Here is a 27821-nt window from a genome sequence, read left to right as displayed (position 1 = left end):
TGTTGTTGAGTGTACTTCTTAGGGCTTCTAGGTAGGTACCTAAGGGACGTTTGAGTGATGAGTGGGCAGACAGCCGTGGCTGCGTAGCGGCTAAGTACCTATAGCATAGTTACCTTACTGCTAGTCGCCATCGGGGTTGGCGATGCAAATCTGGCGCTGCTCGCGGCGGCGTGGGACTTGCAGTCCTGACGTCGACGTAATGCGTGTCGATGGGCCAGAGAAGTGAGTACCTTACCTTACGCAGACGGGAGTCAGCACCTTGGGCTAGGGAAGGTGGCGTCGCCTGGCCCTTCCCTTTAATCCCATCCCATCATGGATCCATCCAATCCATCCATGCCTGACTTGCGCCGCGCTGCGCTGCCGCGATTGGAAGCTACGGTGGTGGGTGGACAGACGCCGCCGCCCCCCTTCCTCATCCTCGGGATGCTTTTTGCCTTCCGCTTCATCACCCGCTTTGATGACGGGCTTTTCCCCAAAGCCTCTCTCTCCTCCGACCTGTAAAAGCCGCAATCGCAAAGCGCGCCTCGCGTATTAAACTTGCTCGTATCCTGCCCCTCGCCGCCGAGACCCTCACCTTTTTCGGTCCTCACCTCACCCTCACGTCCGCCAAGACATCTGTGCGATCTGACGAACGACACTTTCGCGGCGGCGACACCACCCACCCACACCCCCAACAAGGCCCGCGGCCCTGCCTCGGTCGGCGGTAGCAGGACAGACACTCCGTCCGATTCTTTGATTGCGCAGCCTTCTCTCCCTGCGTCGAGGGACCGCTTGCTCCGCCTTTGACGACGGCGGCACAAACTTCGCGGGCCGCCCGAGACCCCGTCCGGTCGGGCCGCGCGCTCCGGCACACGGAGGGTCCTGGTCCCCTTTGACCGTTGCCAGCACTGACCAGGTGTGCCGCACCACGCGACGGAGACAAGGCGACACCGAAACGAACGATACCGCTGCTGGCCGCCTTGACTCGAGCCACCAAAGCGCAGCGCAGCGGCCATCTGAAAGGCGAACCGCCGCTCCGTTCACTCGTCGGCTCGACGACAGGCGAAGACCCTCGTCGGACGCATTATCCGAGAGGCACAAACATTCCGTCCCGTCGTCATTGCTGCCGTGGCCGCTAGGAGCCACTTCGGTCGTCTCCTTCATCCCTCCACCACCGCCGCGGCGTCGTCTCCATCCATCCATCCATCCATCCATACCTCTGTCCGCCATTGCACCGTCGCCAGGTCTCGGTCTTGCGCGGTTCTCATACTGCAGACGCCGTCCATTCCTGTGCCCTTGGCCTTGTGTCACCCTGCTGCGGCCAGGGTTCTGCAACGTACCGCTATCCTGGCTGTTCGATTCGACCAGATCCCTTGCCCTCTGCCCGTCTGGGAAACTGCCTTACTAGTGTCTGCCACCGGGCACAGACACCACCGCCATTGGACTCCGAGGAGAGCACTGGCCCCGGATCCGCGCACGGAGAGCCTATAGGCCACACGACAACGCGGCCCTTTGTGCCTTTTTTATCGTACATTCCCCGTCAACTCGCCGAGTCATTGAGATAGTCACTCTTCGCATCGCACATAATACGACGATAACTGCTGCTCGACACCAACCCGCCCTCGTTGGCTGCCTCCCACACAAACCCCGGCGCAGCCAACATCCTCAGCAGCAGAAGCAGCAGCAGCAACTCCAAAGGCTACGGGATCCTGAGTGCTGGGCGTACGAACTCTGACTTGCACCTGCAGAAACTCTCTCACGGGAGGTTTTACGACCTGTCGCGTCAACTTGCTCGTCTTGCCGCTATTCGTCGTACCTCCAGCAACTTCGTCACACCACCATGCTTGTCGTGTCCCCAGTCCTACCTGTGATGTTCCTCGCCTGGACTCACTTGTGAATGACAACAAAGACCAAGAAACGCCATCATCGCTTGCACGCACCATTTGCCTTTTGAGGTTGTGTATCGTCAGATACTCACGAGACATAAAAAGACGACCTTGATCCTTTCAAACAACAATAAAAGACCCGACCGAAGCCCTCATACGCCGTACCCTCAGCTAATACCCCGCCTCAACGGAACATCAGCAGCCATGCTGGAAGGCGCACGCAAGTTTCTTTGGGCGCAGCTGCTCGCTCTCAAGCCCGCATGTTTTTCGAAGAAGCCGCACTTCAACTTCATCTCAGTTCACTGTCAGTGACTCCCGCTACCATCTCTACCAGGCTTCTGACACTTGCTTACCCCTCGCCAATAGATTTCTGGATCATCGCGGCAACAATTATCGCTTCAATAGCAATATACGCCTCGGGCCGGGGCGAATTAGCTTACATTGATGCCCTCATGTTTGGCAGCGGCGCCAACACGCAGGCCGGTCTCAATCCGGTGGACCTGAACAAGCTCAATGGTTTTCAGCAGGGTATGATCTACCTGTTTGCCATGGTTTCTAATCCTATCACCATGCACTCGTGCGTCGTCTTTCTTCGGCTGTACTGGTTCGAGAAGCGGTTTCAGAGATGGGTTCGTGAGGCTCGCCTCCGACGTCCGACCTTCACCAGGTCCAAGTCCAAGTCTCGCCCCGACGCGGAGCTGGCCAGGCCCGTTCAAGGCGTCAACGGCCGCGATATTACCGTCATGCCACATGATGGACGCACGCCAAGGATCACCAATGATGGCATTTTGCTGGACGACGCTGCCAAACACCATTCTCGGCCCGCGGGTGTCGCCAAGAGCGATGAGAGCGACACCACCACAGTGACGGACGAGAAGTCTAGTGGAGGTGCGGTTGGCTCTCCTGATGAGCACCTTACCGAAAGCGCCAATGGAGGCGCCGGTGTGACTGAATCTGGCCGGCCATTGGAGGAACAGTCCCATGGCCAAAGGACTGACGGCACCAGTGCGGCCCAGACGGCAATTTCGTTCGCTGATACTGTCAAGAGAAGCGATGGGATGGGTGAGGACGCTCTGAAGCTACCACAGCGCCGAACACACGCCGAGCACATTGCCATCCTGGAGCGGCAACGCCAAGAAGACAGCGAGGTCCTGAGGATTCCGGGGCCGCGAGATGCAGAGCGGGGCGAGGGGCCTAGGCGGCTTCAGGCCGAGGAATCGCAGTACGACGACGACAACGCCTTGGCACGCCTTCAAACGGCCGACTCGCGCGTTGATCAACAAGCTGTGGGCGCGAGCAACCGCCGCGGGCGGAACCCAACCATCACCATCGCGGAGCCCGAGTGGCGCCAGCGGAAGGAGGAGCTTACAGAAGACGCCAGGGCGGCAGCCGGCACGCTCGAGTCTCTGAGGTTCCGCAAGCCCCGCACCTTCAACTCTGGGCAGAAGCGGTATCACGAAGACGGCGAAGAGAGACAGCCTCGCCCAGTCCGGACGCGGACAATGGACACCATCCGTTCCGCCCTGTCCAGAGATAAGCAAGGCGATATGCCCTACCTTTCTTACACCCCTACCACGGGGCGAAACTCCAATTTCATTGGCCTCACGCTGGAGCAGCGGGAGGAACTTGGTGGCATTGAGTACCGCTCACTGAGAACGCTGGCTCTCATCCTCCTCTTCTACTTTTGGGGTTTTCAGCTCGTCATTCTTTCTTGTCTCCTGCCGTACATCCTACACAACAACACGTATGGCAAAGCTGTCGACGATGCAGGGGTGACGAGAACGTGGTGGGGCTTTTTCACATCCAACGTGGCCTTCATGGACGTTGGCTTCACCCTGACGCCCGACAGCATGATCTCGTTCCAGCAGTCCCAGTTCGTCCTGATGATCATGTGGTTCTTTATCATCATCGGAAACACAGGTTTCCCCGTCATGCTGCGCTTCATCATCTGGGTTGCGGCAAAGGTTGTACCGAGTGGATCCGGTGTCTGGGAGGAGCTGCGCTTCTTGCTAGACCATCCACGTCGATGCTTCACCTTGCTGTTCCCATCTGGTCCTAATTGGTGGCTATTTTGGATCCTTGTGATGCTTAACGCAGTGGATCTCCTCTTCTTCTTGGTTCTTGATGTAAGTCGAGCCCCTCACTGCGAGTACCGGTTCCTAACATGTTGCAGCTCGGCACAGAGCCTATAGCCCGCCTGCCCCTCCACAATCGCGTTGTCGTTGGCTTCTTCCAGGCAGCATCGACGAGAACTGCCGGCTTCTCGGCCGTCAGCCTGACTGAGCTTCACCCCGCCATGCCCGTTCTGTACATGATTATGATGTACATTTCCGTCTTCCCAATCGCCATCTCCATCAGACGCACGAATGTGTATGAGGAAAAGTCGCTCGGAGTCTACCACGTCCACAATCTGGAGGACGACGGCGATGCCCCTGCTTTGAACTATGTTGGCAGTCACTTGCGACGCCAGCTCTCGTTTGATCTATGGTATGTCTTCTTGGGCTTCTTTATCATCATCATCAGCGAAGGTGGCAAGATCCAGGACGGAAACTTCAACCTGTTTGACGTCCTCTTCGAGGTGGTGAGCGCATATGGCACCGTGGGCCTCAGCATGGGGGCCAAGGGCATCAATGCATCGCTTTGCTCCGAGTTTTCGGTTGTCGGGAAGCTCGTCATCATCGCGATGCAAATACGTGGACGGCACCGTGGTCTTCCGTACGGCCTTGATCGTGCCGTCATGCTGCCCAGCGAGGCTCGGTTCCAGAAGGAGGCGGAAGAGGCGGAAGCAATGCTTGCTCGCATCAACACCGGCATGTCGAGCGCCACAACTTCGGGCATGCAGCGGCAGCCAACCCACACCAACACCGCCCGGAGCCGGAGCATCAGCCGCGAACGGCCTCCGAGCAACGTGATAGCACAATTCCTCCACCCGGGCCCTGTGGTACCCAGAGATAGGGATATCACCTCAAATCATTACCGAAGGGGCTCCGGAGACTCACGCGGACTATCGCTGGGTGCTCGGACCAACACGGAGCCAATCATCGAAGATGAAATGGAGGACCTGGAGGAGCTTAACAGCGGCGGGTCGTCGCGATTCAGCAAGCCACGAAGAGTCGAGACCGCACCAGAGTTTTAGACGAACCCTTGGCGATGACGCTCCTAAGAAACGAACTCGGCTTTGGCTTCGTGGCCCCCCCCCCTCCTTTTTTCACATAGCGAATTGCGTGTTTCCTGTATAATGACATCAAGCCTGCGAAGACCATCTGCTTTCCCAGGTGGGACGGCGTACGGACTCCGACTGTGGGCATTTGTTTCTTTTCAATAGACGAGAGAACTATCGCGGATACAGATCTTGAGAGATGGAAGCTGGGCGCAATGCGGAAAAGGCGGCATATCTTGAAGCGTGTCTCATAGATTTCTCTTACCCGCCGTCACGCGCGCGGAATCCGAGTAGTATGCTTGGGAGGAGGCTACTTTTGGCATGGATCGGGGCGCTCGGAACGGGATTGCGGCTTAGGCTTGCACATGATAGTATGCTGCCTCAAGTGCTCCAAAAACCAAGTCACCTTTCGCTCACTATGTGATACAATGCAACCTCGTGCTCTATGTAGTACCGTCTGGGCTATGCCAAAGATTACCGTATCCCACGCCAAAAACACAATCCCGCCACACACGCCGTTACATTCGATTGGGAAATTATCGTTGCCATTGAATTGCGTGGCATCCCATTACTTTTCCTCGAAGGCATCCATGTTTTTGAGCGCGTTGGCTAGCCGCCTATAATCCCTCAGCAGGTCGAGCACCTCCCCTAGGCGAAGCTCGCCAGGGTTCTGCAGCTCCATAAAACGCTTGTTTGGGGGCGCAACCTTTGGCATCTGCTTAGGCGGTAGCGCGGCAGCGATGTCAGGAAAGGCCTGCGGCTAATTAGTTATCTGAACATCTCGGTCCACTGCCTCTTGAGACATACCGACGCCAAGTCGCCCCCGTCGGCCGTCTTGCCGACGTCCTTTGACGCCGCGGGGGTCGTGGGCGCGCTGCGTCCAAAGCCCCTGAAGCCACCAATACTCGACAACCTCGCCATGGGGTTGAAGGTACTGCCTAAGTTGCGCACTTGATCTAGAACAGCAGGGCTCTGTCCGGATGAGGCAAGCGACGGCGTCGCAGCCTTGGACTCTTCAGCGAATAGCACCTTCTTGGAGGAGCTGGCACTTCTAGAGCTTTCTACACTGGCATCTCGACGGCCGCCAATCATGTTGAGGACACGGTCCTCACGTGCCGATGACCTCTTTAGCTGCTCAACATCCTCAGTGCTAATTGACGAGCTGGCACCACTGGCGTTGTCTTCCTCTTCCGGCGGTGGCGTACTAACGAGCTTTCGTGCGTCGTCCAAGGTTCGCGGAACGGCTATGGACTCTTTAGGCCCCTGCTGACGCTCTCGCAACTTCCCAAGCAGGAATGAATAGCTCTCGCCGAGGCTATTCGAGATGGTCTTGAGACCTTGGTCTGCCGTTGTGAAGACGGCGTCGCTGGCTGCTCCGAACGCCTGCGCTGGAGTATTGACCAAGTCGCTGAGTCGCCGATTCCGCAAGACGTTGGTGGCTTTAAGTCCCGATGGTGATGGCGCAAGCTTCATGGCCGCTTCGCTTTCAGGTATAGGGTCGCCGGTGCTGCCGCTAGTCGCTGTGGTGCCCTGTGAGTATGCAGGAGGGAAGGTCTCTGCCTTGGGGGTGCCGAGTTGGTTCGAGGTTTTAGGAGGCCCAGACGGAAGCTCATCCGCGCGCAAAGTGGCGAGATCAACTGTTTCCAGAAAGCTGATAGCTGCCTCGAGGTTGGTCAGGCAATACGCCGCCTCCCCGGTCAGTTTCGTTTCCCACCTGAAGCTTTGAATGAAGTGGAGGTCGCTGATGATATGTAGGTTCTCAGGGGGGAGTGTAATGAGGGTATAAATGAGCATTGGCATAATCTCGTCCGCGGACGCAGATGGGTGGAAGCGAGCTAGAGTGTCAACGATGCTTTTGTGGGCTGCCTTGAGGTGGTTTAGCTTGCCAAAGGGGTACCTCGACTCGCTCATGCGGGTCATGTCGGTCCTGGCCTGGTGGAGTGCCTCGCGGATCCCGACCGGCTCGTCGTCATCGGAATTGGCATGCCGCGGTACTTGATCAACGGTTTCGATGCCGAGATCAGCTGGCCCAATTCCGACGAGCGCCAAAGCTGCAGTTTTGGATCGTAGTTTATCATCTTGAGCCTCGTCCTGCGTACTGCTATGCCGGTATATCCGGTCATAGATACCTTCGCAGAGCCTGCGCTCGATTGCTTCCTCGAGAAGGCCACGCTTCGTCTCGAGGGCTTTTCTCGCTCGTTTGCGGCTGGCCAACTCCTCGGCGGTGATCATTTGCTGCTCTGCTTCTACCTTGGGCTTATCTTTGGAACCGAGTGAGGCCTTTGACCGCAGACGGCTGGCGGCCGAGGACATAGTGCTGGGTGCGGCGGGGGATGCCGCACGGCTCTGCCGGTAAGCCAAGGCACTGACATGAGTGGCAATGTGCGAAGATGCCGACACGTAGAAGTCTTGGAAGAGCTGTGATAGCTTATCGATGTTGGGAGGTGTCGAATGCACCTTGGCGCCGAGAGACTCGATGAAGCTACGGGACGCAATGCGACGTTAGAGGCGACGCGAGGCAAGTTTCCAAAGGATGAGTGAGTGTACAATAACCCACCTGTCCGTCAAAGTAATGAGCTCGATGGGTAGGTCATCCAGCTCGACAGATGTTCTCGGCACCTCGGTATTGTCTTCTGGATCGGTCTCGCTCGTCTCGAATGCGTCAGGGCCATCGCTGGTTCTTGCAGGGGCCCCGTTGTGGAAGGTATGGGCTCGTTTCGGCGGTTTCAGGGCGTCGCGGTCGCTGGTAGCACCACCAGACGGGTGCTGCGGGAACGAGGGCGCGCGCGACGCGGCGGGCCGTTCAGGCTGATGGGAGGTCTTGGGAGATTGGGATGACATGTGGCGCTGAGCAGGTGGATAGACTATCGTTGCGTGAGCATGCGCTGGTGAGGACGGTTGTGGCCGGATGGACGATTCGGGAGGTGTGAAGCGGAGGCAGCTTCCTGGAGGAGGGCTGGTGGCGCATTCGAGACAAGGATGTAAGGCAGACCAGTCAAGCGAATGGTAGAAGACTGGAAAGCGAGAGAAGGGGGAAGGAAAGAACGTACTTCGTACCTGCCGGCACAAAACGGCACTGGGAGGGATGAACAGGCGCAGTTGGGCGCGGACTTGCCGGGGCGAAGGGCGGAGCAGAGTTCAAGAACGAAGTACAAAGTACAATGAGGGCGGTGGTGCGGCGCGGCTGCCTCGAAAGTTCGATCGGGTGACGTGCGAGACACGGAGTTGGATCGGACAGCAGGAGCAGACAAGGCGGGTGGGAAAAAGCAGGGCGCTGCGCGTGTCGCTGGCCGGATGCAGCTGTCACAGCAGACGGAGTTGGTCGGGGGCAGTCAATTAGCCAGTCGTCGAAGTCGTCACACGCGAAGGGTGAGGAATGAGAGGGCGAGAGTCCTGTCTGTCTGATGTCAGTCGTGAGGATGACGAGAAGAGAACAGAATGACGCGAGGAAGCTATCCAACCTTGGTAGCCAATGCACAACGATAGGCGGCGATAAGGCGAGTCAGCAGTGAGGTCCCTGGACCTCAGTCAGGGTTGTCTGGAACAGCCTGCCCGCCACAGGACAGGCAAGACGGGGGCGGGGGCACCTGGACTGGAGCATCCACTAGTTACCTCATCCACTTCCATCATGCACCTCAGATCGTCAGAGCTCCACCGCCTCTCATGCGGACTGGCCCTTATTTTAGCGCCTCATGCGTCTCACTTCCCGTCGTCAATGGATAGGCAGAGGGTCACCATCGTCGAATGGCGGGCTTGTCCCAGGACTCCCAGAGGCCTGGGCAGTCCCGGACTGGCAGCCGTGTGCTAATACAGGCGCTTTAAAAAGCAGTTTGGCGCCGGAGGATTAGTACTTTAGTAAGGTAGGCAACGTTTATTGCACAGGGACGACGAGCGTCCGCTGCAAGGGGCTTGCCGCGGCACTCTCTGGGCTCAGTAAGTACATACCTGTGCCCCGTTGCACAAGCATTGCTGGCTTAGTACGCCACCAACGCAACGCCGACAATTTGAGACGCGAAGGGTTTGGTCACGGCAAAAATACGAAAATATCTGACGGCACAGGTCTCGATTCCCGCGGAAGACTTCTTGACAGCTGAGCCTCAACTGTACCGTGGACACGACGACGCGTAAATCTCAAATCACGGGCAACTGACGATGAAGTGTCCTGGGCGCTCCACCAGCCGCGCGCCGGCGGGACCCCCATCCGCATCCACCCCTCCAGGGCCTCCACCGCCCGCCGCCCGTTGTCGAAGCCCGGCCGCCACCAGGACGGTCGCGACCCGCGGGGAAAGGAACCGTGGAACTCGGCCCGCGACGTCAGCGACAGGGCCCGTCGGCCCACAGCAATGGAACACCTAGCATGCCATCTGTTAGCACCTAGTTCGTTCTTACCCGGGCAGGTCTCAGGGGAGCTGGTGCCGGCGCCCCATCACAGCCCAGGCCGCCTCGGTGTGGCCCCCGGCTCAGGCGAAGCCATTCTGAGCCGAGCCATAGCCGGAGCCGCCCCGTCTTCTTCATCTCGCCGTCTCAGCTACTCTCGAGTCTTGCCATCGTTTCGTTCGTTCCACACCAGCTCACGCAGATCTCCCCTCTGCCTCGTCTTGACTGACGTCTTGGGCGCCCTTCGCCTCGACGAGATACGCACCATGTCGGGCCCTCCTTCGCGCATCCGCTCCATCCTCAACCATCTCCTGCCTTCTTCCCCGGATCCTCCTCACATCCACCATTTGTCACCCACCTTCTTCCTCGAGCGCGCCGCCGCCGTTGAGCCCAATGCCGATGCCATCCTCCACATTACCGCCGCCGGCGCCACCATACGCCGCTCATATCGTGATTTTGCCGCTCGAGCCATTGGCCTGGCGTATTTCTTGAAGAAACATGGCCTGAAGCGTGTCGGCATCCTCGCGCCAAACACCCCCGCCTTCTTGGAATCCATCTACGGCGTAGTGGCTGGCGGCGGCGTCATAGTGCCTGCGAACTACCGGCTCAAGGAGGACGATATATGCTACATCTTTGAGTTTGCAGAGGTGGACTGCATCATTGTCGACCAGGAGTTTGAGGGCTTGCTGGCGACTTACACCAAGAAGCACCCCAACACGCGCCTCATCGTCGACCTAGACACGGACAAGACTACGGGTCCCAGATCCGGCCCATTCAACCAGGCGCTCCTGGAGGGCCAGGCATATGACAAAGAGAACGGCAGCTACGGATGGGCCAATCTTCAGTCCAAGGCCACAAACGAGGATGACATGCTTGCCATCCCCTTTACGTCAGGGACCACCTCGCGCCCCAAAGGCGTCGTCTACACCCACCGCGGCGCATACCTCGCAGCAGTTGGGAACATTATCGAGTCTGGTCTAAACGTTGGCCACTGCAAGTATCTGTGGACGCTACCCATGTGAGTCCCGGCCAGACATGGTCGCCATGGCATGCATTGGTTACTGCATTTGCTGACACAACCGCTTCAGGTTTCACGCTATAGGGTGGACGTTCCCGTGGTCGGTCGTTGCCGTACGAGGCCTCAACGTGTGCCTTCGGAAGATTGATTATCCCCTCATCTGGAGGTTGTTGAAGGAGGAGGGCATCACGCACTTCAACGCGGCGCCAACTGTCAACACACTCCTTGTCGCAGCCAAGGAAGCCGAGAAGCTGCCGCGGCCAGTGCAGGTAACAGTTGCTGCGAGCCCCCCGAGTGGTCACCTGTTTGAGCAGATGGTATGTCAATTTCGGGCAGTGCTTTAAGCGGACGTTGCTAATCTCGGCAGACAAACCTCAATCTGATGCCCGTGCATGTCTACGGCATGACAGGTTGGTTTTCCAGCACGCCCCTCACGTTGTATTCCAACCCTTAACGTTGGGCCTGCAGAAACGTATGGCCCCATCACAAAGTGCTACCACCTCCCCGAGTGGGACAAGCTGAAGCCCCAAGACAAGTACGCCAAGATGGCGCGTCAAGGCCACGGCTTCATCACCAGCCTGCCCATCCGCATCATCAAGCCAGATCAACCCGAAGGCGTCCTTATCGACGTGGCCAAGGACGGCAACGAAATTGGCGAAATCGTCTTCTTTGGCAATATCTGCGCAAAGGGCTACTACAAGGATGAGGAGGCGACGCGCAAGCTGTTTGCAGGCGGTGGTCTGCACTCTGGTGACCTGGCTGTGTGGCACCCGGACGGCAGCGCTCAGATCCTTGACCGGTCCAAGGACATCATCATCTCTGGCGGCGAAAACATCTCATCCGTCGCACTCGAGAATATGCTTGTGCAGCACCCGCACATCCTCGAGGCCGGCGTCGTGGCCGTGCCGGACTCGCACTGGGGCGAGCGGCCGAAGGCGTTTATTACGGTCAAGGAGGGGACCAGCGTCAAAGGCGAGGACGTCATCCAGTGGGCCAGGAACCAGAGCAACATCAGCAAGTTTATGATACCACGCGAGGTCGAGGTGGTACAGGAGCTGCCCAAAACCAGCACGGGCAAGATCAAGAAGAATGACCTGCGAGAGTGGGCCAAGGGCGGTCGCACAGCGTAACACAGCTTGCATAATCTTGGCCGAGAAACCCTCCGTGCCTTGACAGGTCTATATAGATAGTCTAGCCAGTGGTACCATACCCGGATTTAGGATATCATAAACGTCGTTAAGAGAAGCGCCTTTGTTTGGGGCCTGTCATTTCACATTGGCAGGGAACAATGCACCCTTGCCGCCCTTGTCCAATCCGTCCAGTGTCGTCATGTCATCATCGTCGAGAGCAAAGTCGAAGACGTCGCTGTTTTGTTTAATCCTGTCGGGTTTGCCACTCTTGGGCAGCGGAATCCAGTCCTTCTGCAGCCCATACCGGATGAGCACCTGGGCAGGCGATTTGCCGTGCTTGGCCGCAACGCTACTGAGAGTCTCGTCGGCGAGGTGCTCACCGCACGAAAGGGGGCTGTAGGCCTGCAGGAGGATACCATTGTCGCGGCAGTATTGCGTGAGCTCGCGCTGTTGGCACCAGGGGTGGAGCTGCAGACCGTCAGTGACTCAGTACCAAGTACAACCAGAAGCGGAAGCTGAGGTAGGGAGACGGCTTGCTTGTTCATACCTCGAGCTGATTGACCTGGGGTGGCCAGACCTGGGCGTACTCTTTCATCTCCTCAATGTGCTGTGGACGGAAGTTGCTCACGCCGATTGCCTTGGCCTTGCCCTCGGCATAGAGCTTCTCCAGGGCCTGCCACATCTCCTCGCGAGCCTCTCGCTTGGTGCCGGGGATGTGGACGAGGAAGAGGTCGACGTAGCCGCCGTCCCCGCCAAGCTTGTGGACGCTGTCGAGGGCACTTTGGTACGTTTTTTCGGGACCGCCGGGCACGGGGTTACGGATCTTGTTCGTCAGGAAGACATCTTCGCGGCGGAGCTGGCCAGCAGCAATGGCCTGCTGAACGGCGGCGCCGGTCTCGGACTCATTGCGGTAGAGCTGGGCCGAGTCGACGTGGCGGTAGCCGGCTGCGAGGGCTGCGAGGACGGCATCCGTGCAGGACTGGGAGTAGAGCTGGTAGACACCGAAGCCAAGGCGGGGGATGGAGACGTTGTTGGGGTTGTTGGCGAGCGGCGCCGATGAGTGGATAGTGAGCTCAGGCATGGCGATGGCAAGACAGCTACTAGCAGCAAGACGATTGAGGTTTGCAAAAAAAGGGAGAAGTACGAAGAGAAACAAAATTCAGAAGCAAGAAGGGCAAGTATTACCCATTGATGATAAGTCGTATCGACACCAAGAAGTGCATGCAAGTCGCACCCTTATCACCCAGGGTCGTCGAGGGGTCGGGGGTTGATCGTCCCGGCAATGGGGGCTGGACGCGCGCCATGGAGCTTCGAAGTTGCCACTGCTACCCCACCCTCGGCTCCTGCCAGGCCGCGCTAGGGACCTCCGTCCGCTGGGAGCGGGGCGCTGCGGATCGGGCAAGCTCGATCAATGAATGCCCTCTGGGCGCGTCACAGGGCTTGCACGGCATGGCTGACCAGTGCCTGCCCGCCCGTGTGCTGCTGTGCAGATCTGCTGGGCAAGCATTAGTACTACTAACCTAACTGGAACGCTGGCAAGGCTACCTCAAGTACTGATCTGGTGGTGCACCAGCCGAGTGAGGCGGTGGTCATGTTCGGAGCTGGCGATGTAGACGAGGGACGTCCCCATGGTGGACGCTTGCGGCAGTGACGGAGCTCCTGGTGATGATGTGGGGGAGCACTGGTGGTTACCTTAAGTACTAACCTACGTATTAGAGGCTGCAAATATACCGCCTTGGTAGGGACGGAAAAAGTTGGTACTGTACTGTACGAAGTAGCAGCACCAGCGTCTCCTTCTTCTGCTCCCTCCACCCCTCGCCTCACTGCCCCACCTGGCGAGACCCAAGCTGTTCCGTAGTTGCGTCACCGGCCCCCGAAGCTTGTCATGGCCTGATGGAATGAATCCGCTGGCGGCGGCTTGCTGCTCCCGTCCGCCGTTCCCGCCCCATCCCGGTCCGTTTCCATCTCCTTCTGCGGCACCACCTCGTCCCGCAACAAAAACCGCCGCCAATCATCACCAAGTCGGTTCACACATCCTGCCATCCTGTCGAGCAGCACAGCCGCCCGTGGTGGAAGCCGCGGAACCCCCAGCCGGTCCGTCATCAGCGCGTTCAAGCAGAGTACACATAGAGCCAGGCAGGCGGACTGGCAGGCTCGAAGAATCGAGAGTATCGGTCGACTCGACACAAAAGTCTGTGTTCGCTTTATATCCAGACATCCGGCATTCCTCTGTTCGCCATGAGCGTGCTCCGTCCGTTGCGAGGCGGGTGTCAATGCGGCCGCAACCGCTACATCATCGCAGTGCCGCAGGATGGCGTCGGCGAGGCTCAGGTGCTCTTCAACACAGAGCCCGTCCACCGTAGGGCGACCCTCTCCCTACTCTCGTGTGACATTGGGGACGAACCATGAGCAAACTCAGAGCTGACGATTTGCGCGCGCGCGCGCACATGCACAGAGATTCCCCTTGCGACGCCGCTCGCGGCCTACATCCGCGTGCCGCTCTCGTGGTACCACAGCACGACGTTTGCTTTCTTCCCGGACGAGACGCATAGCATGATCCGGCGGGCTTACACGCACCCGAGCCAAGAGTACTCGAAACGGCACTTCTGCGGCTTCTGCGGCACTCCGCTTTCGTACTGGTCCGAAAACCCGCGAAGCGAGGCCGACTATATCCAATTGACGCTGGGGAGTCTGCTTCGGGAGGACCTGGCCGATCTTGAGGACATGGGCCTGATCCCCGACGACACGAACGAGGAGGAGGGCGAGGGTAACGACGACCGACAACGGCAGCAGCGGGACACGCCGACCAAGAGTATGGCGCTGCGCGAGTCGCTGGGCGTGCCGTGGTTCGACGGCATGGTCGAGGGCACGCGGCTGGGCAACCTGCGACGCAGTCAGGGCGTGCACCGCTCCGAGGACGGTAGCGTCCGTGTCGAGTGGGAGATTGTCGAGTTTAGTGACGGCCCGGGTGGTGACGATGTGGACATGAGCACGGGCTCGCGATCGCCGAGCAAGCGAAAGCTAGGAGACCGCGAGGCGTAGCAAGGCGGAGATCAATGGCGAAGATGAACAACCAACTCCTGGCTCGCCCTAAGGTAGAGAAGGGAAACCCGTCTTGACGACGGGCTAGACAGTGTCAACCAAGTGCTTGGAGGCATCGTCAAGGGGGTTTCAATTGGGAGGGGCGTTTGCACATTTGTTTGCGTCATCTCCGTTGGTAGTCATCCTGCCAGTAATCGAGCAGTAGAGGATGCTGGGCTTGCGGCGCGGGGGCTGATTACATGTGTCGTACTTCGTATGCTCTGCCAAATGTTGGCTCATGTGTGTGACGTCGAGACTCGAGACCCCTCCAACGCGCTAAGCCGCGGTCTACGCGAGCGCGACTCTAGTTTCACCAGAGTGCTTATACTCCAGAAGGACCAGGACACACCCCGTGGCTCCGAATAAAGGTATCTCGGTAGTCTTCCAGATGCTGCGCGGCATAGTGCTTTACATGCCTTCAGTGCGAGGCGTGTGTGCGGCCCATGGTGAGAAACAAGGTGTATACTGTACGTACAGTACCTATACTTGGTGCTCTTGGGTAGGTCGGGTTCAGGAACGATGCGCCAACTCCAGCAACCCCATTCATCCGCCAGCAGCCGGGAAGACGGGCCGACGGAGCGGCCAACAGGCTCAAGCCGCCAGCCGCTGGAAACAATTTATCCTCCCGCGGGCGCCGCCAAGCCCACTGGCGCAGCGCCGCCAGCCTGCACCAGCATCAGACCCTATGCAAGGTATGACTATGGACCCCCATCCATGGACGATGGAATTCGCCCTCCCAGACATCAAGCAAACGACACGCTCATCAATCACAAGCGGGCCCTGCCCTCCGCCCAGAGTCCACTGTCACTACTAACCGTTGGCGATCCGACCTCCCCGCCCGACCTTCCTCCCCTTATCTGCAGCCAACCCTCTGGGTGATCTGTGTCTCCTCGCTCGTGTGTTTTCCTATGCCTGTCACTCAGGCCGGCCGTGCGAGCCAGCCGAGAGCTGCTTCGTTCGCTGCTGCCGCTGACGCCGCCACGAGACCAACGTGTCAGCGACACGAGCCCCGCAGCTGGCGGCCAACGGACGACTTGGTTAGAGGGTCCGCCCGCACGAGAACGAATGTCTAGTAATGAATAAATGCATGCAGCGGAGCGCTCGGTCATTGGAGATGGCTTCGTCCCGGAGACGTGGGCCGACACGCGCCTGCGTGGCTAGCTTGGCCGATGGAGCCCGACCCCTTCTTCACGCCTTGAGACGGTTCGGGTATATGCCCACGCCAGACACGTCTCACGGCAGACGGGCCGAGTCGACATTACTACTGCCACTTGGATAAATAGACACGACGTCCCTCCTTCGGCCCCGGGGCAGCGTGGAGGTGATTCTTCATCCCACGCTCGAGCTACCTTGCGCCCAACCTGTCTGTGTGCGCTCGTGATCCTCACCTCCCTCCCTCCCACTCACTCGACACGCTCAAAACACCACACACACAACATGGCCCTTCGGAGCGGCTTCCTCTGGGGCTTCGCTACGGCGGCGTATGTCCTCCTGCCCGTCTCACGTCTGCGTGACGCAATCCGCATGGCGCCGCACTGTTCTTCTCGCTGACATTGACACGCACGCCCAATGCAGGTACCAGATCGAGGGTGCCATTGACAAGGACGGCCGCGGCCCCAGCGTCTGGGACGAGTTCTGCAAGCGACCCGGCAAGATCGCCGACGGCTCCTCGGGCGAGGTGGCCTGCGACTCGTACAACCGCACCGCCGAGGACGTTGCCCTGCTCAAGTCTCTCGGGGCCAAGGCCTACCGCTTCTCCCTCTCTTGGACGCGCATCATCCCGCTTGGCGGCCGCGGCGACCCCGTCAACCAGGCTGGCCTGGACCACTACGTGCGCTTCGTTGACGACCTGCTTGCCGCGGGCATCGTCCCCTTCGTCACCCTGTCACACTGGGACGTGCCGGAATCCCTCGACCGGCGGTACGGCGGCCTGCTGAACCGGAGCGAGTTCCCCCTCGATTTTGAGCACTTTGCGCGCGTCGTCTTCAAGGCCATGCCCAAGGTCCAGCACTGGGCCACCTTCAACGAGCCGTGGTGCTCCTCGGTGCTGGGCTACAACGTCGGCCAGTTCGCCCCTGGACGCACGTCCGACCGCAGCAAGAACCCAGAAGGGGACGGCACGACGGAGCCCTGGCTCGCGGCGCACACGCTACTCGTGGCGCACGGGCGCGCCGTCAAGGCCTTCCGCGACGACTTCAAGCCCGTCAACGGCGGCCAGATCGGCATCGTCCTCAACGGCGACGCCGTGTTCCCATGGGACGCCGCCGACCCGGCTGACGTCAACGCCGCCCAGCGCAAGCTCGAATTCACCATCGGCTGGTTCGCCGACCCCATCTACCACGGCGACTACCCGGTTTCGATGCGCAAGCAGCTGGGCAAGCGGCTGCCGACCTTTACGGCCGAAGAGTTGGCCCTTGTGCGGGGGTCAAACGACTACTACGGCATGAACCATTACACGGCCAACTACATCAAGAATAGGCCCGGTGAGCCAAGCCCCGAGGACGTGGCGGGCCACCTGGATATCCTGTTCCACAACAAGAACGGCGACTGCATCGGCCCGGAGACGCAGTCGCCGTGGCTGCGGCCGTGCGCGCCTGGCTTCCGCGACCTGCTCGGCTGGATCAGCCGCCGGTACGGCCACCCGATCATCTACGTAACGGAGAACGGCACGAGCCTCAAGGGAGAAAACGACCTGCCGCGCGAGGCCATCTTGGCCGACGACTTCCGCGTGCGCTACTACGACGACTACGTGCGCGCCATGGCGACGGCCGCGGCCCTCGACGGCGTCGACGTGAGGGGCTACTTTGCCTGGTCGCTCATGGACAACTTTGAGTGGCACGAGGGTTACGAGACTCGCTTCGGCGTGTGCTACGTCGACTACGACAACGGCCAGACGCGGTATCCCAAGAAGAGTGCCAGCTCACTGAAGCCGTTGTTTGAGAGCCTGATTAAGCAGCAAGAGCAGAGATAGCCAGGTAGTCTGACCTGTCGATAATGAAGTGCCAACCAACCAAAGCGATGTCACATTTTGCTGCTTGTCGCATGCCGTTTGCCGAATATAGTTTTCTAAATATTATGTGCGCTCTAAATTAAGACGTATAAATATATATATGTGTATATATCTGCACCTGCTCCCCCATCTTTTACTGTGCCTTCGAGTTGGGTTGCGGCGCCGCTTGCACGAGCGCCGTTGATGCATCGTCCTCGCGAAGCCGGCTTCCTTGCCCCCGGGCCTGTCCGTGACGCCGCGCGTCATCAGCAACTTCCGCAACGTTCTCCGCACCCCCTGGCTCCGTCCCAGACTCGGCGTCGGCCTTGTTGCCCCTGCGCAGGTACCACCTGAACACGTACACGAGGATCTGCGCCACGAACACCTACAAGAGCGAGCGAGAGAAACACGCGCCATCTGTCAGTTCCGCTGAAATTGAGCCCTGTTGATTCTTCTACGCGGCTGGCTGGCTGTGGCCGGGCCTGTTCGTTCGTTCGCACGTACGTACCTGCTCGATCGTGTACAGCAGCACGGGGATCTGGATCAGCGCCATCGTCAGGTCGTCGCTGGCGCTCCACATGGCGGCCACGAGCGGGATGCCCAGGCTGGTGGTCTTTGCGGCGCCGCAGAAGCACACTGCGACGGCCTGCTCGCGGGGCATGCGGCGGAAGATGAGCGCGAGGGCGCGACGGAAGAGGTGGGAGAGGCGCCGCCGCGTAGATACGGCTGCTGTAGATGAGGCGGAGGAGGAAGAGGGAGGGAGAGGTTCGCCAAGAGCGCATAGGAAGGCTGCAGGGCGTGCGGCGAAGAAGCAGATAACCGTGAAGATGAGGTACAGCGCCACGTTGAGGAAGACGTCGAAGATGACGGAGGCTGGGGAGAGGCGGTACAGGGCACCGGTCTTGAAGGCTCCTGAAAAGGTGGTCCTACAGGTACGCTGAGTTAGGTCCGTCCTGGTCGCTCCTCCTCGCCCAGGAGAAACATTCATCACGGCCAGAAGCCGAACTTGAGAGGGAAAAGGGAAAGGGGGGGGGGGACTTCTGGGGGCTACGAACCAGACGAGCAGCACGAGGCAGAAGCTCGACACCTTCCCCAGGCGCGTCACCTCGAGCAGCCTCCGCGTGGCATCTTCCCACCGCCAGCGCAACGCTTGCCCTACGGCGAGGGGCAGCACGACGCTGAGGCCGAGCTGCCTGGCCACGTCGGCGTACATGCGGCCGAGGGTAGCGGGCTCGGCGGGGCGCCAGGGGGCAAAGGCCGGGTCACCCGCGGGGAAGAAGGCGTAGATGAGCAGCGGGGAGAGGAAGGCGCCGGCGACGTTGCCGATGACGACGGAGATGACGGCGGCGGCATCGTCGCCGCCCGCGGCGCGCGTCATGAGCACGTTGGAGGCGATGGTCGTGGGGAGGCAGGCGAGGGCCAGCATGCCGAGCAGCACGGGGAGGGCGGGCGTGTTGGAGCGCAGGGCGCCGGCAGCGAGGGAGATGTGCACGAGCGCTGGTTGGTTTCGATTTCCATCAGCGTATTAGTTAGTTTTCCAAGAATGAGAGCGAGGGAGAAAGCGAGAGTATATATGATGCTGGACGGCGGTGGTGGTGATGGCAGTTGTCGTCCTGGGCGAAATGGGGACACAGAGAGGGACGGAGGGACGGACACTGGACAAGAGGGAGACGCACCTAGGACGGCGGCGGGAAACACAATGAAGCTGATGCCCTGCACCACGACATGCAGCCGCCAGTTGGTCGCGTTGGCGCGCAGCTTGGCCGGCGCGAGCTGCAGCCCGCTGACGAGGAAGATGAAGGCCACGGCGCCATACAAGATGCTGTACTCGGAGCGGATCGCGCCCCCGTGCGCCGCCACGGCTGTTTTTTTTTTGTTTTCTCAGCCCAGTTCACACACGCTTGCTGGTGGCTGCTCCCACACCTCGCGAGCCCCCTCCCGAGGTACTGTGCCGATACCAGAATGAAGAAAGATGAGCCCTAGGGGTGGAGGGGGGCTCCGGGGATCTCGTGCACGTACATGGAAACAGGTACGCCAGCACGCAGGCCAGGCCGAAGCCGATGATGAGCCATTGCGCCAGCACGAGACGGAGCGCCTTCTTGGCCCACGCCACGGCCTTTTGCTTCGACGTCACCGCTGTGGCTGCCGCTGCGACTGCCGTGCCCGCTGCGGTCGTGGTCGTTTTCTCTGTCGCTGGGGGCGGTGGAGGCGGTTGAACTGGTGCCGGCTCGGGTGTCATTGCCGCCGCCTCCTTGTCGGTGCCGCTACCGGGGCGGCGGCCACCGGACGTTGCAGTCTCCGCCGCCATGACGCTCAAGCTTGGCGGCGACGCGCCATTGCCGTCGTCGTCGTCGTCGTCGTCGCCGTCGATGGCAGACCTCCGCATCATGGTGCGCTACTACTAAGCGGCAGCCAGCAGCTGCGTCGGGTCAGTCAGTAGACCAGCTCAGGTCCGTCCGACGGTGGAGAAAAGAAATCACCAACGTTATTTACGCCCTCCTGTTGTTAGTTATGTCTCGGCCGTCATCGGCACCCGGCCCGGTCATAAGGTATAGTTGGTAGGTCTGGATAATAAAAACTAGCTCGCTGTTGGCTCTCGCTCGCTTGCCGCTCCCCGGGTTATTGCCGCGCCTTGCCTTGCGAAGGATCGCTTGCTCGGGCGGATACCGAGGACTAACACTAAAGGGACATGGATGCTCAGTCAGTGGCAGCGACGAAGACAAACAGACGCAGACATTCGCAACGCACTGACTCGGCTTTCCATGGCTACTGGCCTTCCTACTTACCTCGCAATGGGCAGCCCCCAGCTCCAGGGCGATATGAAACTAGGACCCCTCCCCCTTTTACCCACGACACTGTATCAACAAGGACAGCCGAGCCCAAGGCCCCATGCCCTACCGAAGCGACTTCACCCGGCACTCATCGTCACACACAGCACTATATTCTTCTTCTTCTTCCTTCATCGACAATGCGTCTGCGGCCGGCGTCTTTCTTCTCGACTCCTCCCACCCGCCGCCAACGCGTCCGGCCGACACGCCTTTCATCCACAATCACTCGACACGCCCTTGCATTTCTAGATCCGCTCCTCTCATTTGGCAAAACACGCTATGCAAATGCTCGTGGTATCAAAACAAACCCGCTCCGCCCCGTGTCAAGGGCGAGCAGGGTCAATCCTCTCGTGCTCCATCGAAAAAAAATGTCGGGTTAAGATCTGCAGTGGTAAAGGGAATATTAAAGCGGTCCCAGAAAAGTATATCAACATAGCCGAAACAAGGGTATCATGAGGGTATTCTTCCGACATCAGTCTCACACCGCCATTGTCATGGGCAGCTCCGTAGGTAGTCCTGCTCGCGACTCGCCCGCGCCCGTACTACTAGGCGCGGGGGCGATTTCGGGGTCCGGTATTTGAATGTCCAGCTGTTACGAGAGCCGACTCAGCAAGCGTTCACTAACAGAGCAGATTGGCAAGTCTTTCTTACCGTCATGTATCCCGTCCGCCGCAGCGAGATGATCCTGGGTGGAATAATGCCGTCCTCCGACGACAGCGTCTTGGCCATCTCCACGTTCCACCTGTCGATCCACTTTTCCAAGTTGTTGAGCCTCGCCTTGATGCCCGTAAGACCAAAGTCGTCCCACAGCCAGCCTGTCACGAGACCAAGGAAGCTGTCCATGACGTTGCGGAGGCTATACGGGTCGAAGATGGGCACGAGCTCTCCGTTGAGCTTCTCGATGACGCGGCGGAACTCCTGCTCAGATATTCCCGCGGGATCCAGGATCTCGGGGTACAAGTTCGAAAATGTCGGCGCCAGGTCACCCTGGAGGAGCCAGTCGCGGCGGATGCGGATGATCCGTGTTGTCGCGTACTCAGCCGAGTCCATGGGAACGTGAGGATTTAGATGAGGGTAGCACGGATGCTGTGGCCCCCACTCCTCGCCGGCATCGGGCTGCACGTCCTCTCCCATAATGGACGAGTTGGAGGATGACAGAGCCGGGCCGATGCCATCGCCAGCGGACACGTCCGAAGGGCGCGACCCCATGACATCTGGCCCGCGTTCCAGGTCCCTCGAGAAGGACCTCCGTGTGTCCTCATTTTCGGGCGCCATGATGGCCTTTCCTTTGCCCTTGTCTATCTTCAATGGCCGCGCAAATCTCGTCTGCGTCCTCGGTGGCTCCTTGACGCAAGTCTCCTGAGGTCCCGGCGTTGGGTTCTGGGATCGGCTGCCGTCGTATGACGCACGGACCGATCTTGGCAAGCTGATGCGGTGATCGTGGCTAACGCGCCGATCGATTTGGAGGCTGGCACGAGTTGCGGGCGAATGCCTCAACTGACGTTGCTCCGCGAGGGTGAGCAGCGGATACTCGCCGGCGGCGCTGGCGACGAGGTCCTCGGCGTCGGCGGAGAGCTCAAGCGTGGGGTGATGCAGGGGGACGGGCGGTGCCGGAGGGGATGACTTGCGGCGTCCGCGAGGTTGGGTGCTCCGGGGCGTCGAGTTGGTAGGGTTCCAGAGTCGTGCAGACGACAGTCGCAGGAGGTGGCGCGGCGAGTTGTCGCTCCCTGGCGCGCAGGCGGTGGCGGCACGGCTGCGAAAGGGCGACTGGATGCGGTTGCCCGGAGGACGAACGGCGGTCGGAGGGCGTTGCGGGGGTCGAGAGTTCAGGGCCCGGGCAGCGGCTCGGTCGTGATGATGGTGATGGCGGCGGCGACCGTGGTGGTCGCGATCAGGGTCCGTATGATGGGAGCTTCGAGTCAAGGTGTTGGGCTGGCTCGGGTAAGTAGGCTGCTCGGAGAGCGGCGGCAGACGCAATGGGTTGCTGCCGGAGAGCGACACATCTAAGGGGGGCGAAGAAGGTGGCAGTTTCGATGCGTGAGGAGCCGTGGGAAGGACGGGGTCGGCACGGCCGCCGGGACGACCGTGCTCAGGGGCGGCCAGGGGGAGGACGAGGGCGAGGGCGGTTGCCGCTGCCGTGTACGAGGCGACGTGCTAGTACGGTGAGAGGGTCGCCCGAGGAGGAGGGGGCCGGCTGCCTGCAGAAGGTCGAGGGGCAGAGGTGCAGCCACGGGGACCGCAGATGAACGGCGCGGCGTCGGTGACGGTAGGCGAGGCGGTTGTTGTGATGGTGATGGTGGTGAGCCAGGCGACGGCGGGTGGCCCGCGAGGATTTCGCGCTGGGCGGCAGCAGTGGTCCGGGCGCGGGCGCGGGCCAGCTTGGGGGGGCTGTGGGTGCTGCTGTCGGCGATGGCACTGGTGCGGTTGCCGCTGGCGCGGGCGGCGGGCGGCGCTGGGAACGGGGGCTGTCGTTGTTGTTGGCGTGCAGCGCGGAGCGGCCTCAACGGTGGCAGTTGGCAGGCTGCTGCTACTACTGCTGCTGCTGCTGGTGCCCCGGCAGCGGACCAGCAACGGCTGCAGCGCCAGCGGCGCCTGCACGGGCCCGCGCAGCGGCCTCTGAGGACAGCCCCCGGCTGGGGCCTGCTGGAGCTGGAGAATAGGGGCGTCGCCTCGAACAGGTTAGCGGGGAGGACGGCGAGAGATGACGCTGCGGGTGGTGCCCTTGGGGGCCAGCGCATCGTGGAGCCCGCCCCGGAAGAACTCTGTGCCGGGGGAGGGGGGGAGGCGCGCTGGAAGGAGGGCGTCCGGTAACTCTAAGTTAGTGCTGAGGGATCCGGCAGATGAATGGGGTAGACAGAGACACAATAGCGTTGTCTCTCGCGCCGCCGCACGCGTCGTGCTCGCAGAGTGTTCCAATGCCCCCTTTTTATCTTGTATCCCTCGACGAAGGGGGGGGGGGGCCTTGGAGAGTGTGAGATGCACGGGGTTCTTAAATGCTGTCAGGCAGCGTCGCGACACCGCTGGGGCCCCCTTATGTTGACCTTTCGCCTTATATCATTTTTTTTTGGCCGAGACCGGCCCCCTCATCAGGCCCCCATCGTCTCTTCCACCCCCTCGTCCCAAGAAGATTCCTTGCTTGTTGTCAGTGGGCAGGGGACGACGGGAAGGGGACCCCCCGGCTCAGCCCAGCGCCGCTCAGGGGGGGGGAGGGCGGTCGAAAACGACCCATCCACGTCATCCTCATGACGGGTTCCTGCATTTGAGTCGCTCGTCTTTGCATTTCTTCTTTAGGCATCCTGGTGTGGATCCTCGAGCGGTTGGATGAGGTGCGTGCGTGCGTGCGTGCGTGCGTGCGTTTGCAGGTACCAACAACAATGAGTGAATGACAGCAGCCGCTTCAGCTCTTGAACAGGGACATGGCCCACGAGAGGAAAAGGGGGCATGGGAAGTGGCAAGGAACAGTAGCTCGTACATTGATTCTCCGTAAGCACTGTAGTACTGTGATCGCGCTACGTCATTGGGGGGGAGAGCCAGGCAAGGGAGGGTGTTCTAAAAAAAAATTAAGAAAAATAAACCAAAGGTAAGCAACAATGCAATGCTTGGATTGGGCATATGTGGCGGGCCTCGCCTCTCGAGTCAAGGCCCGTTTAATGCGGCGGCGTTGACTGGCCCACAATGCGCGACGCAACGCAACCCGAAGCAACGCACAGATGGCCCGTCTTCGCGGGGAGAGGTCCGGGCGGGTACGAGGCTCCAAAACCGATTCTCGACGCTGATCGAGCCCTGGGTTTCGAGCCATCATCAGCGTCGTCACCCCGTGTCTGACCCACGCCTAACCGCCGCGGGGGGGCGGGGGGGGTCCGCCCGTGCGGGAGAAGCCGTATTATATGTTACTACTGTACCTGCAACAACAGCCAGCAGTACCACCTACCAACGAAGTCAGCAGTCAGCCTCTTTCATGTCCGTCCGGAGAGCCCGCATCGCAAGGGTTGCGTACCCTCGGCACCGAGCTCTCCGCGTCTCTCGCTTTTTTACCCAACGGACCACGCCAAGACCACAGCAAGTGGGAGCGAGCCTCCCGCCTAGCTAGACGTGATCAGACGGTTGGTGGATGGCCCCTGGCTTATATATGCAGCAGCATCTGTCATGGGCAGTGATATCGGACGGGCCTGACTGATGTGCTCGGCTCCGCGCCGTCCTGCATGAACGATGCCGCTGATTACTATACAAGAACTGCTTCGTATCAGCACGTACGAAGTGACTTGGTTTCCTGGCCCCCCCGTCTCATCATCAGCACAACGGCGTAGTCAATGCAGGAACATTGGCCAAGTCATCCTTGTTGCGGACTAACTCGGTGCTAGCTATTGCTTGAATCCCATGTCGACTGGGCCAAACCCTGATCCCAACACGGTCCGGAGTTGGTCCTGCCGCGATGCCGAGCCGTCTTTCCGTAGGTTGGCGAGTCGAAGACAAGGGATAGGTACTTGAGTTTATTATATAGATGGTGCTATTCGTAGAGACGTGTTTTGCTAGCCGTAGAGATGCCAGCGCCCCCACGCTGGGGCCAGCCATCTTTCGATGCCCAGGCATGGGACGACAGCGGCGCCGTCCTAACGCACACCGACATCTCATCTGACCCATACCGTCCCCAACACAGCCGCCGCGCCGGCAGGCGCAATTTTCGCTTGAGAAAGCATTTCCTCGCAATTTGCTGCTGCCCCAGGAGAAGAAATATTGTTACACCCGCCGGACCCGGCTAGCCTGTTGTTGCACCCGTGACTGAGCCCTCAATTCTCTGTACTCCACGAGTTGATGCCCGATACCTCTCGCCTATTTCAACTGACAGCCTCACGCGTCGTATAAAAGGGGCTGTTCCTTGCGCCACTCGTTTCCGGCAGACGGCTCGCCCCGGATATGTCTGCGAAGCAATTGCCGACTGGATTAGCTCTTGGACGGACACCCCAAGGGCTCGGGATTTCACGATTGCCACCTACTGTTGTTGCTTTTACGCCAGCTCTCGCATAGCTCAAGACCCCGTTTCAGCTTGGCGAGGTCCTCCTCCGTCTTGCTGCGCTCTGCTTGACTATCCTCCGACTCTTCGGCCAGCTCCTTCAGCTGGTCGTCCTTGAGGCCCATGACCTGCGCCGTCCCGAAGATGCTCGGTATCCGCGCCATGAGCTGCTTCTCAACCGCCAGTGTTATAATGTTGGTCATGAACGTCTCCATTGTCATCTAGCCGGGCGCCACCTGTTAGCAAATTGCCATCAGGTCTGGAGACCAACGTACTCACCCCATAAAACACCACCATCGAGTCGATCAAATTCTCAGCTCTCAATTGCTGTACACCATTGGACCATGACGAGGCGCGCTCCTTCAAGTTGGCGCCGGCATTGCCACTGTCCCGGGAATCATTCCCCGTCTTCGACTTGATATTCTCCTGCAGCTCCTCCCATTGCTTCTCTAGTCGTAGCCTGGACCGGGCCTGCGTCCTCTCCATGTATACCCACTCGAGAGCCAATAATTGACAGTCGCCGTTGACCTGAGGTATCAGTTCCTCCAACTTACTTTCGAGAGCGGCCCTCCTATCGGCAAAAAAGGGCGCCACAAACTCTTCTGCAACTCTCTCGCGCAAGTTATTGTCGTCACCGCTGACGTGGGTCAATATGCTCAAGACGAGAGACTCGGCTTCCTCCACTACCAGCTCCAGATGCCGAGCTGCGATGCTCTTCCACGGCGCTGCCTGGTTCTCGAACAGGGTGAGCATCAGTGACGAAGGATACTCGTCTGGGAACTCGTTTCCCCTCGCAGCTATGGCCCACTCCTGGACTTCGCTTTCGAGGTCGTCTTGGGTTACCCTCTCCTGCTCCGGTAGGTCGTAAAGCGCCGCGAATTCCTTCAGCTCGCTCGGCAACTCGCCTAGGGCCCAAACATCTTCCATTCCCTTGTCCCGCCATTCGACATTTCTTCGAGACCCGTGCTTTCCCATAATAGCGATGAAAGCTTGGTTCAGCTTTCTGACCCGGGCTCGGAGGTTGTGTTCGCCACCAGCCAGCCCCAGTCTTGATCCTTCACAGATGGCGCCGAAAAACTCGGAATCCTTGGTCTCACCTCCCACGGCTTGCCTTGTGAGATGCTCGAGCTTCTTTGCGATGCGGCCAAGATATACCCTGCAATCGCGTGGGTCTATTCGAGGTTCGCCCAGGTTGGCAAGGTGATTCTCTTGTTCTTTCATAAGCTCCCGGATGCGGCTTGTGACCCTCGGCAGCTGAGACCCGGTATGAGTTAGAAGCATGTCGCTCAGCTTCTGTCGAAGCGGGCTGATGCCCTTGTATTCCTGCCTGATCGATGTCCACGGCGCCGAGCTGAGCAGCTTGGTCTCGGCCCGGTCTCGGGTATCGAAATCCACGTCGTCTTTTTCGGCACGGTTGCGCAAGACGTACCAGCCATGCTTAAGGTGCCACGGAGTTTCGGGTGTGTTCTTTACTAGTTTCACAAACTCGTTCTCCATTTCGCCTTTTTCGAGCTGATCCGGCTTTGTAACGATACCAAGCGTCCGCCGGCCTCGAGGATCATACTGCTTTGTCTTCTGCAAGACCTTCTGCATTTCTAGGCCGCTTTTGGCTGAGATGACGGCCAATATTATGCTCGCCTCTTGGTTCATGTATTCCGCCGCAAGATCATCAACAAGGGCACGATGCTCATCTCCTTGGTTGAGGCCTCTGGCGTGGTAGAAACCAGGCAGGTCAACCAGAGTGAGCGGAGGTATTCCTGGGCCAAAAATTTTAATGCATAAAATGTGCTTCGAAAAGGCTTTGGAGCCGTCGTCGATACCCATGACGGTAGACGCCTTGTTGATGATGTTAGATAGCTCGCCAAGTTTCGTTTCGCTTGCGGTGAACTTGGTCAGCTTCTCCTTGACCTCCTTGGTGGCTTTTTCGTGTGGCTTGATGGAGACGTCTATCCTCGGGTCCGCGGCGTCTCTCAGAACGAGCTCGGTGGCGAACCGAGTGCAGAGAGAACTCTTGGAGGGGAAGCGGACGCGCGAGATGGCTTCCAGGACCGAGCTCTTCCCGGAGCTCTGGTCACCCACCACGATGATCTGCGGAAGCTCGACATATTTTCCCAGGTGGACGTCTCGAAGTTGGTCGACAGTGTTGAGGCCACTAAGCAGCTCAGAGTGCCTCGACTTTAAGTGGTGGAGGTCAAGGGTAGTGAGCCCAACAGCGTATTGATTGAAGTCTTCTTCTCGCATGGTGAGGGCGCCGCAAACTTTCTCGTGTTTCGTAAAAACCTTTAGTAGTAGGTGAGAAAGGAGATACTGGCTTGTTCCAAATCCACCTCCCATGAAAGAGCGTCCGTGCCTGGTATATATA

The 27821-nt window shown here is 59.6% G+C and overlaps 9 protein-coding genes across 11 annotated transcripts; 4 read left to right on the top strand and 5 right to left on the bottom strand.

Moving 5' to 3' along the window:
• The first annotated feature begins 249 nt into the window (after positions 1-249).
• TRK1 (low affinity potassium transporter) lies at positions 250-5457 on the top strand. Its single transcript, XM_047981717.1, has 3 exons — positions 250-2169; positions 2232-3991; positions 4039-5457. The coding sequence occupies exons 1-3, from the start codon at positions 2070-2072 to the stop codon at positions 4999-5001; spliced, it is 2823 nt and encodes a 940-aa protein (XP_047837677.1). The 5' UTR covers positions 250-2069; the 3' UTR covers positions 5002-5457.
• JDV02_000850 (uncharacterized protein) lies at positions 5427-8460 on the bottom strand. Its single transcript, XM_047981716.1, has 4 exons — positions 8076-8460; positions 7583-7889; positions 5833-7507; positions 5427-5779 (listed from the first exon to the last, which is right to left on the bottom strand). Exons 2-4 carry the CDS (start codon positions 7864-7866, stop codon positions 5594-5596), a joined length of 2145 nt encoding a protein of 714 aa, XP_047837676.1. The 5' UTR covers positions 7867-7889; positions 8076-8460; the 3' UTR covers positions 5427-5593.
• Positions 8461-9402: 942 nt separating this feature from the next.
• Positions 9403-11680, top strand: JDV02_000849 (Cellulase). Its single transcript, XM_047981715.1, has 4 exons — positions 9403-10420; positions 10491-10737; positions 10788-10830; positions 10889-11680. The coding sequence occupies exons 1-4, from the start codon at positions 9669-9671 to the stop codon at positions 11548-11550; spliced, it is 1704 nt and encodes a 567-aa protein (XP_047837675.1). The 5' UTR covers positions 9403-9668; the 3' UTR covers positions 11551-11680.
• Positions 11546-13277, bottom strand: JDV02_000848 (uncharacterized protein). Its single transcript, XM_047981714.1, has 3 exons — positions 13096-13277; positions 12098-13045; positions 11546-12018 (listed from the first exon to the last, which is right to left on the bottom strand). The coding sequence occupies exons 2-3, from the start codon at positions 12629-12631 to the stop codon at positions 11686-11688; spliced, it is 867 nt and encodes a 288-aa protein (XP_047837674.1). The 5' UTR covers positions 12632-13045; positions 13096-13277; the 3' UTR covers positions 11546-11685.
• A 19-nt stretch (positions 13278-13296) lies between these two features.
• JDV02_000847 (uncharacterized protein) lies at positions 13297-14838 on the top strand. Its single transcript, XM_047981713.1, has 2 exons — positions 13297-13909; positions 14006-14838. Exons 1-2 carry the CDS (start codon positions 13789-13791, stop codon positions 14590-14592), a joined length of 708 nt encoding a protein of 235 aa, XP_047837673.1. The 5' UTR covers positions 13297-13788; the 3' UTR covers positions 14593-14838.
• A 488-nt stretch (positions 14839-15326) lies between these two features.
• On the top strand, positions 15327-17700 carry JDV02_000846 (Beta-glucosidase). The gene is made up of 2 exons (XM_047981712.1): positions 15327-16112; positions 16207-17700. The coding sequence occupies exons 1-2, from the start codon at positions 16069-16071 to the stop codon at positions 17600-17602; spliced, it is 1440 nt and encodes a 479-aa protein (XP_047837672.1). The 5' UTR covers positions 15327-16068; the 3' UTR covers positions 17603-17700.
• A 74-nt stretch (positions 17701-17774) lies between these two features.
• Positions 17775-20009, bottom strand: RCH1 (Proteasome endopeptidase complex; the record flags this gene model as incomplete). The annotated part of the gene is made up of 5 exons (XM_047981711.1): positions 17775-18005; positions 18129-18546; positions 18676-19117; positions 19297-19482; positions 19640-20009. 5 exons carry the CDS (start codon positions 20007-20009, stop codon positions 17775-17777), a joined length of 1647 nt encoding a protein of 548 aa, XP_047837671.1.
• A 917-nt stretch (positions 20010-20926) lies between these two features.
• Positions 20927-21723, bottom strand: JDV02_000844 (uncharacterized protein; the record flags this gene model as incomplete). Its single annotated transcript, XM_047981710.1, has 2 exons — positions 20927-21037; positions 21100-21723. The coding sequence occupies 2 exons, from the start codon at positions 21721-21723 to the stop codon at positions 20927-20929; spliced, it is 735 nt and encodes a 244-aa protein (XP_047837670.1).
• Positions 21724-24858: 3135 nt separating this feature from the next.
• On the bottom strand, positions 24859-27818 carry JDV02_000843 (uncharacterized protein). Of its 3 annotated transcripts, XM_047981707.1 has the most exons (3): positions 25739-27818; positions 25443-25680; positions 24859-25366 (listed from the first exon to the last, which is right to left on the bottom strand). In XM_047981707.1, the coding sequence occupies exons 1-3, from the start codon at positions 27791-27793 to the stop codon at positions 25284-25286; spliced, it is 2376 nt and encodes a 791-aa protein (XP_047837667.1). In that variant the 5' UTR covers positions 27794-27818; the 3' UTR covers positions 24859-25283. The 3 variants fall into 3 exon arrangements, with proteins under 3 accessions (XP_047837667.1, XP_047837668.1, XP_047837669.1); XM_047981708.1 differs by having other exon boundaries at positions 24859-25680; XM_047981709.1 differs by lacking the exon at positions 24859-25366 and having other exon boundaries at positions 25443-27818.
• Positions 27819-27821: the final 3 nt, after the last annotated feature.

This window comes from Purpureocillium takamizusanense, chromosome 1 (assembly GCF_022605165.1).
Source record: "Purpureocillium takamizusanense chromosome 1, complete sequence".
NCBI lineage: Eukaryota > Fungi > Ascomycota > Sordariomycetes > Hypocreales > Ophiocordycipitaceae > Purpureocillium > Purpureocillium takamizusanense.
The sequence above is the reverse complement of the archived record's forward strand: the minus strand, read 5'-3'. Positions and strand labels throughout refer to the sequence as shown.

What these genes read in the sequence shown, in the direction of transcription:
- TRK1 (XM_047981717.1), top strand. Translation starts at nt 2,070, where the DNA reads ATGCTGGAAGGCGCACGCAAGTTTCTTTGGGCGCAGCTGCTCGCTCTC. An exon ending in CAACTTCATCTCAGTTCACT is followed by an intron (nt 2,170 to 2,231) that starts GTCAGTGACTCC and finishes CCTCGCCAATAG; the next exon opens with ATTTCTGGATCATCGCGGCA. An exon ending in TCTTCTTCTTGGTTCTTGAT is followed by an intron (nt 3,992 to 4,038) that starts GTAAGTCGAGCC and finishes AACATGTTGCAG; the next exon opens with CTCGGCACAGAGCCTATAGC.
- JDV02_000847 (XM_047981713.1), top strand. Translation starts at nt 13,789, where the DNA reads ATGAGCGTGCTCCGTCCGTTGCGAGGCGGGTGTCAATGCGGCCGCAAC. An exon ending in CAACACAGAGCCCGTCCACC is followed by an intron (nt 13,910 to 14,005) that starts GTAGGGCGACCC and finishes GCACATGCACAG; the next exon opens with AGATTCCCCTTGCGACGCCG.
- JDV02_000848 (XM_047981714.1), bottom strand. Translation starts at nt 12,631, where the DNA reads ATGCCTGAGCTCACTATCCACTCATCGGCGCCGCTCGCCAACAACCCC. An exon ending in CCCAGGTCAATCAGCTCGAG is followed by an intron (nt 12,019 to 12,097) that starts GTATGAACAAGC and finishes GACGGTCTGCAG; the next exon opens with CTCCACCCCTGGTGCCAACA.
- JDV02_000850 (XM_047981716.1), bottom strand. Translation starts at nt 7,866, where the DNA reads ATGTCATCCCAATCTCCCAAGACCTCCCATCAGCCTGAACGGCCCGCC. An exon ending in CTCATTACTTTGACGGACAG is followed by an intron (nt 7,508 to 7,582) that starts GTGGGTTATTGT and finishes TGCGTCCCGTAG; the next exon opens with CTTCATCGAGTCTCTCGGCG. An exon ending in ACGGGGGCGACTTGGCGTCG is followed by an intron (nt 5,780 to 5,832) that starts GTATGTCTCAAG and finishes AATTAGCCGCAG; the next exon opens with GCCTTTCCTGACATCGCTGC.
- JDV02_000849 (XM_047981715.1), top strand. Translation starts at nt 9,669, where the DNA reads ATGTCGGGCCCTCCTTCGCGCATCCGCTCCATCCTCAACCATCTCCTG. An exon ending in GTCACCTGTTTGAGCAGATG is followed by an intron (nt 10,738 to 10,787) that starts GTATGTCAATTT and finishes TAATCTCGGCAG; the next exon opens with ACAAACCTCAATCTGATGCC. An exon ending in GCATGTCTACGGCATGACAG is followed by an intron (nt 10,831 to 10,888) that starts GTTGGTTTTCCA and finishes TTGGGCCTGCAG; the next exon opens with AAACGTATGGCCCCATCACA.
- JDV02_000846 (XM_047981712.1), top strand. Translation starts at nt 16,069, where the DNA reads ATGGCCCTTCGGAGCGGCTTCCTCTGGGGCTTCGCTACGGCGGC. An exon ending in TGGGGCTTCGCTACGGCGGC is followed by an intron (nt 16,113 to 16,206) that starts GTATGTCCTCCT and finishes CGCCCAATGCAG; the next exon opens with GTACCAGATCGAGGGTGCCA.
- JDV02_000843 (XM_047981707.1), bottom strand. Translation starts at nt 27,793, where the DNA reads ATGGGAGGTGGATTTGGAACAAGCCAGTATCTCCTTTCTCACCTACTA. An exon ending in CGATGGTGGTGTTTTATGGG is followed by an intron (nt 25,681 to 25,738) that starts GTGAGTACGTTG and finishes GCGCCCGGCTAG; the next exon opens with ATGACAATGGAGACGTTCAT. An exon ending in CTGGCGTAAAAGCAACAACA is followed by an intron (nt 25,367 to 25,442) that starts GTAGGTGGCAAT and finishes ATTGCTTCGCAG; the next exon opens with ACATATCCGGGGCGAGCCGT.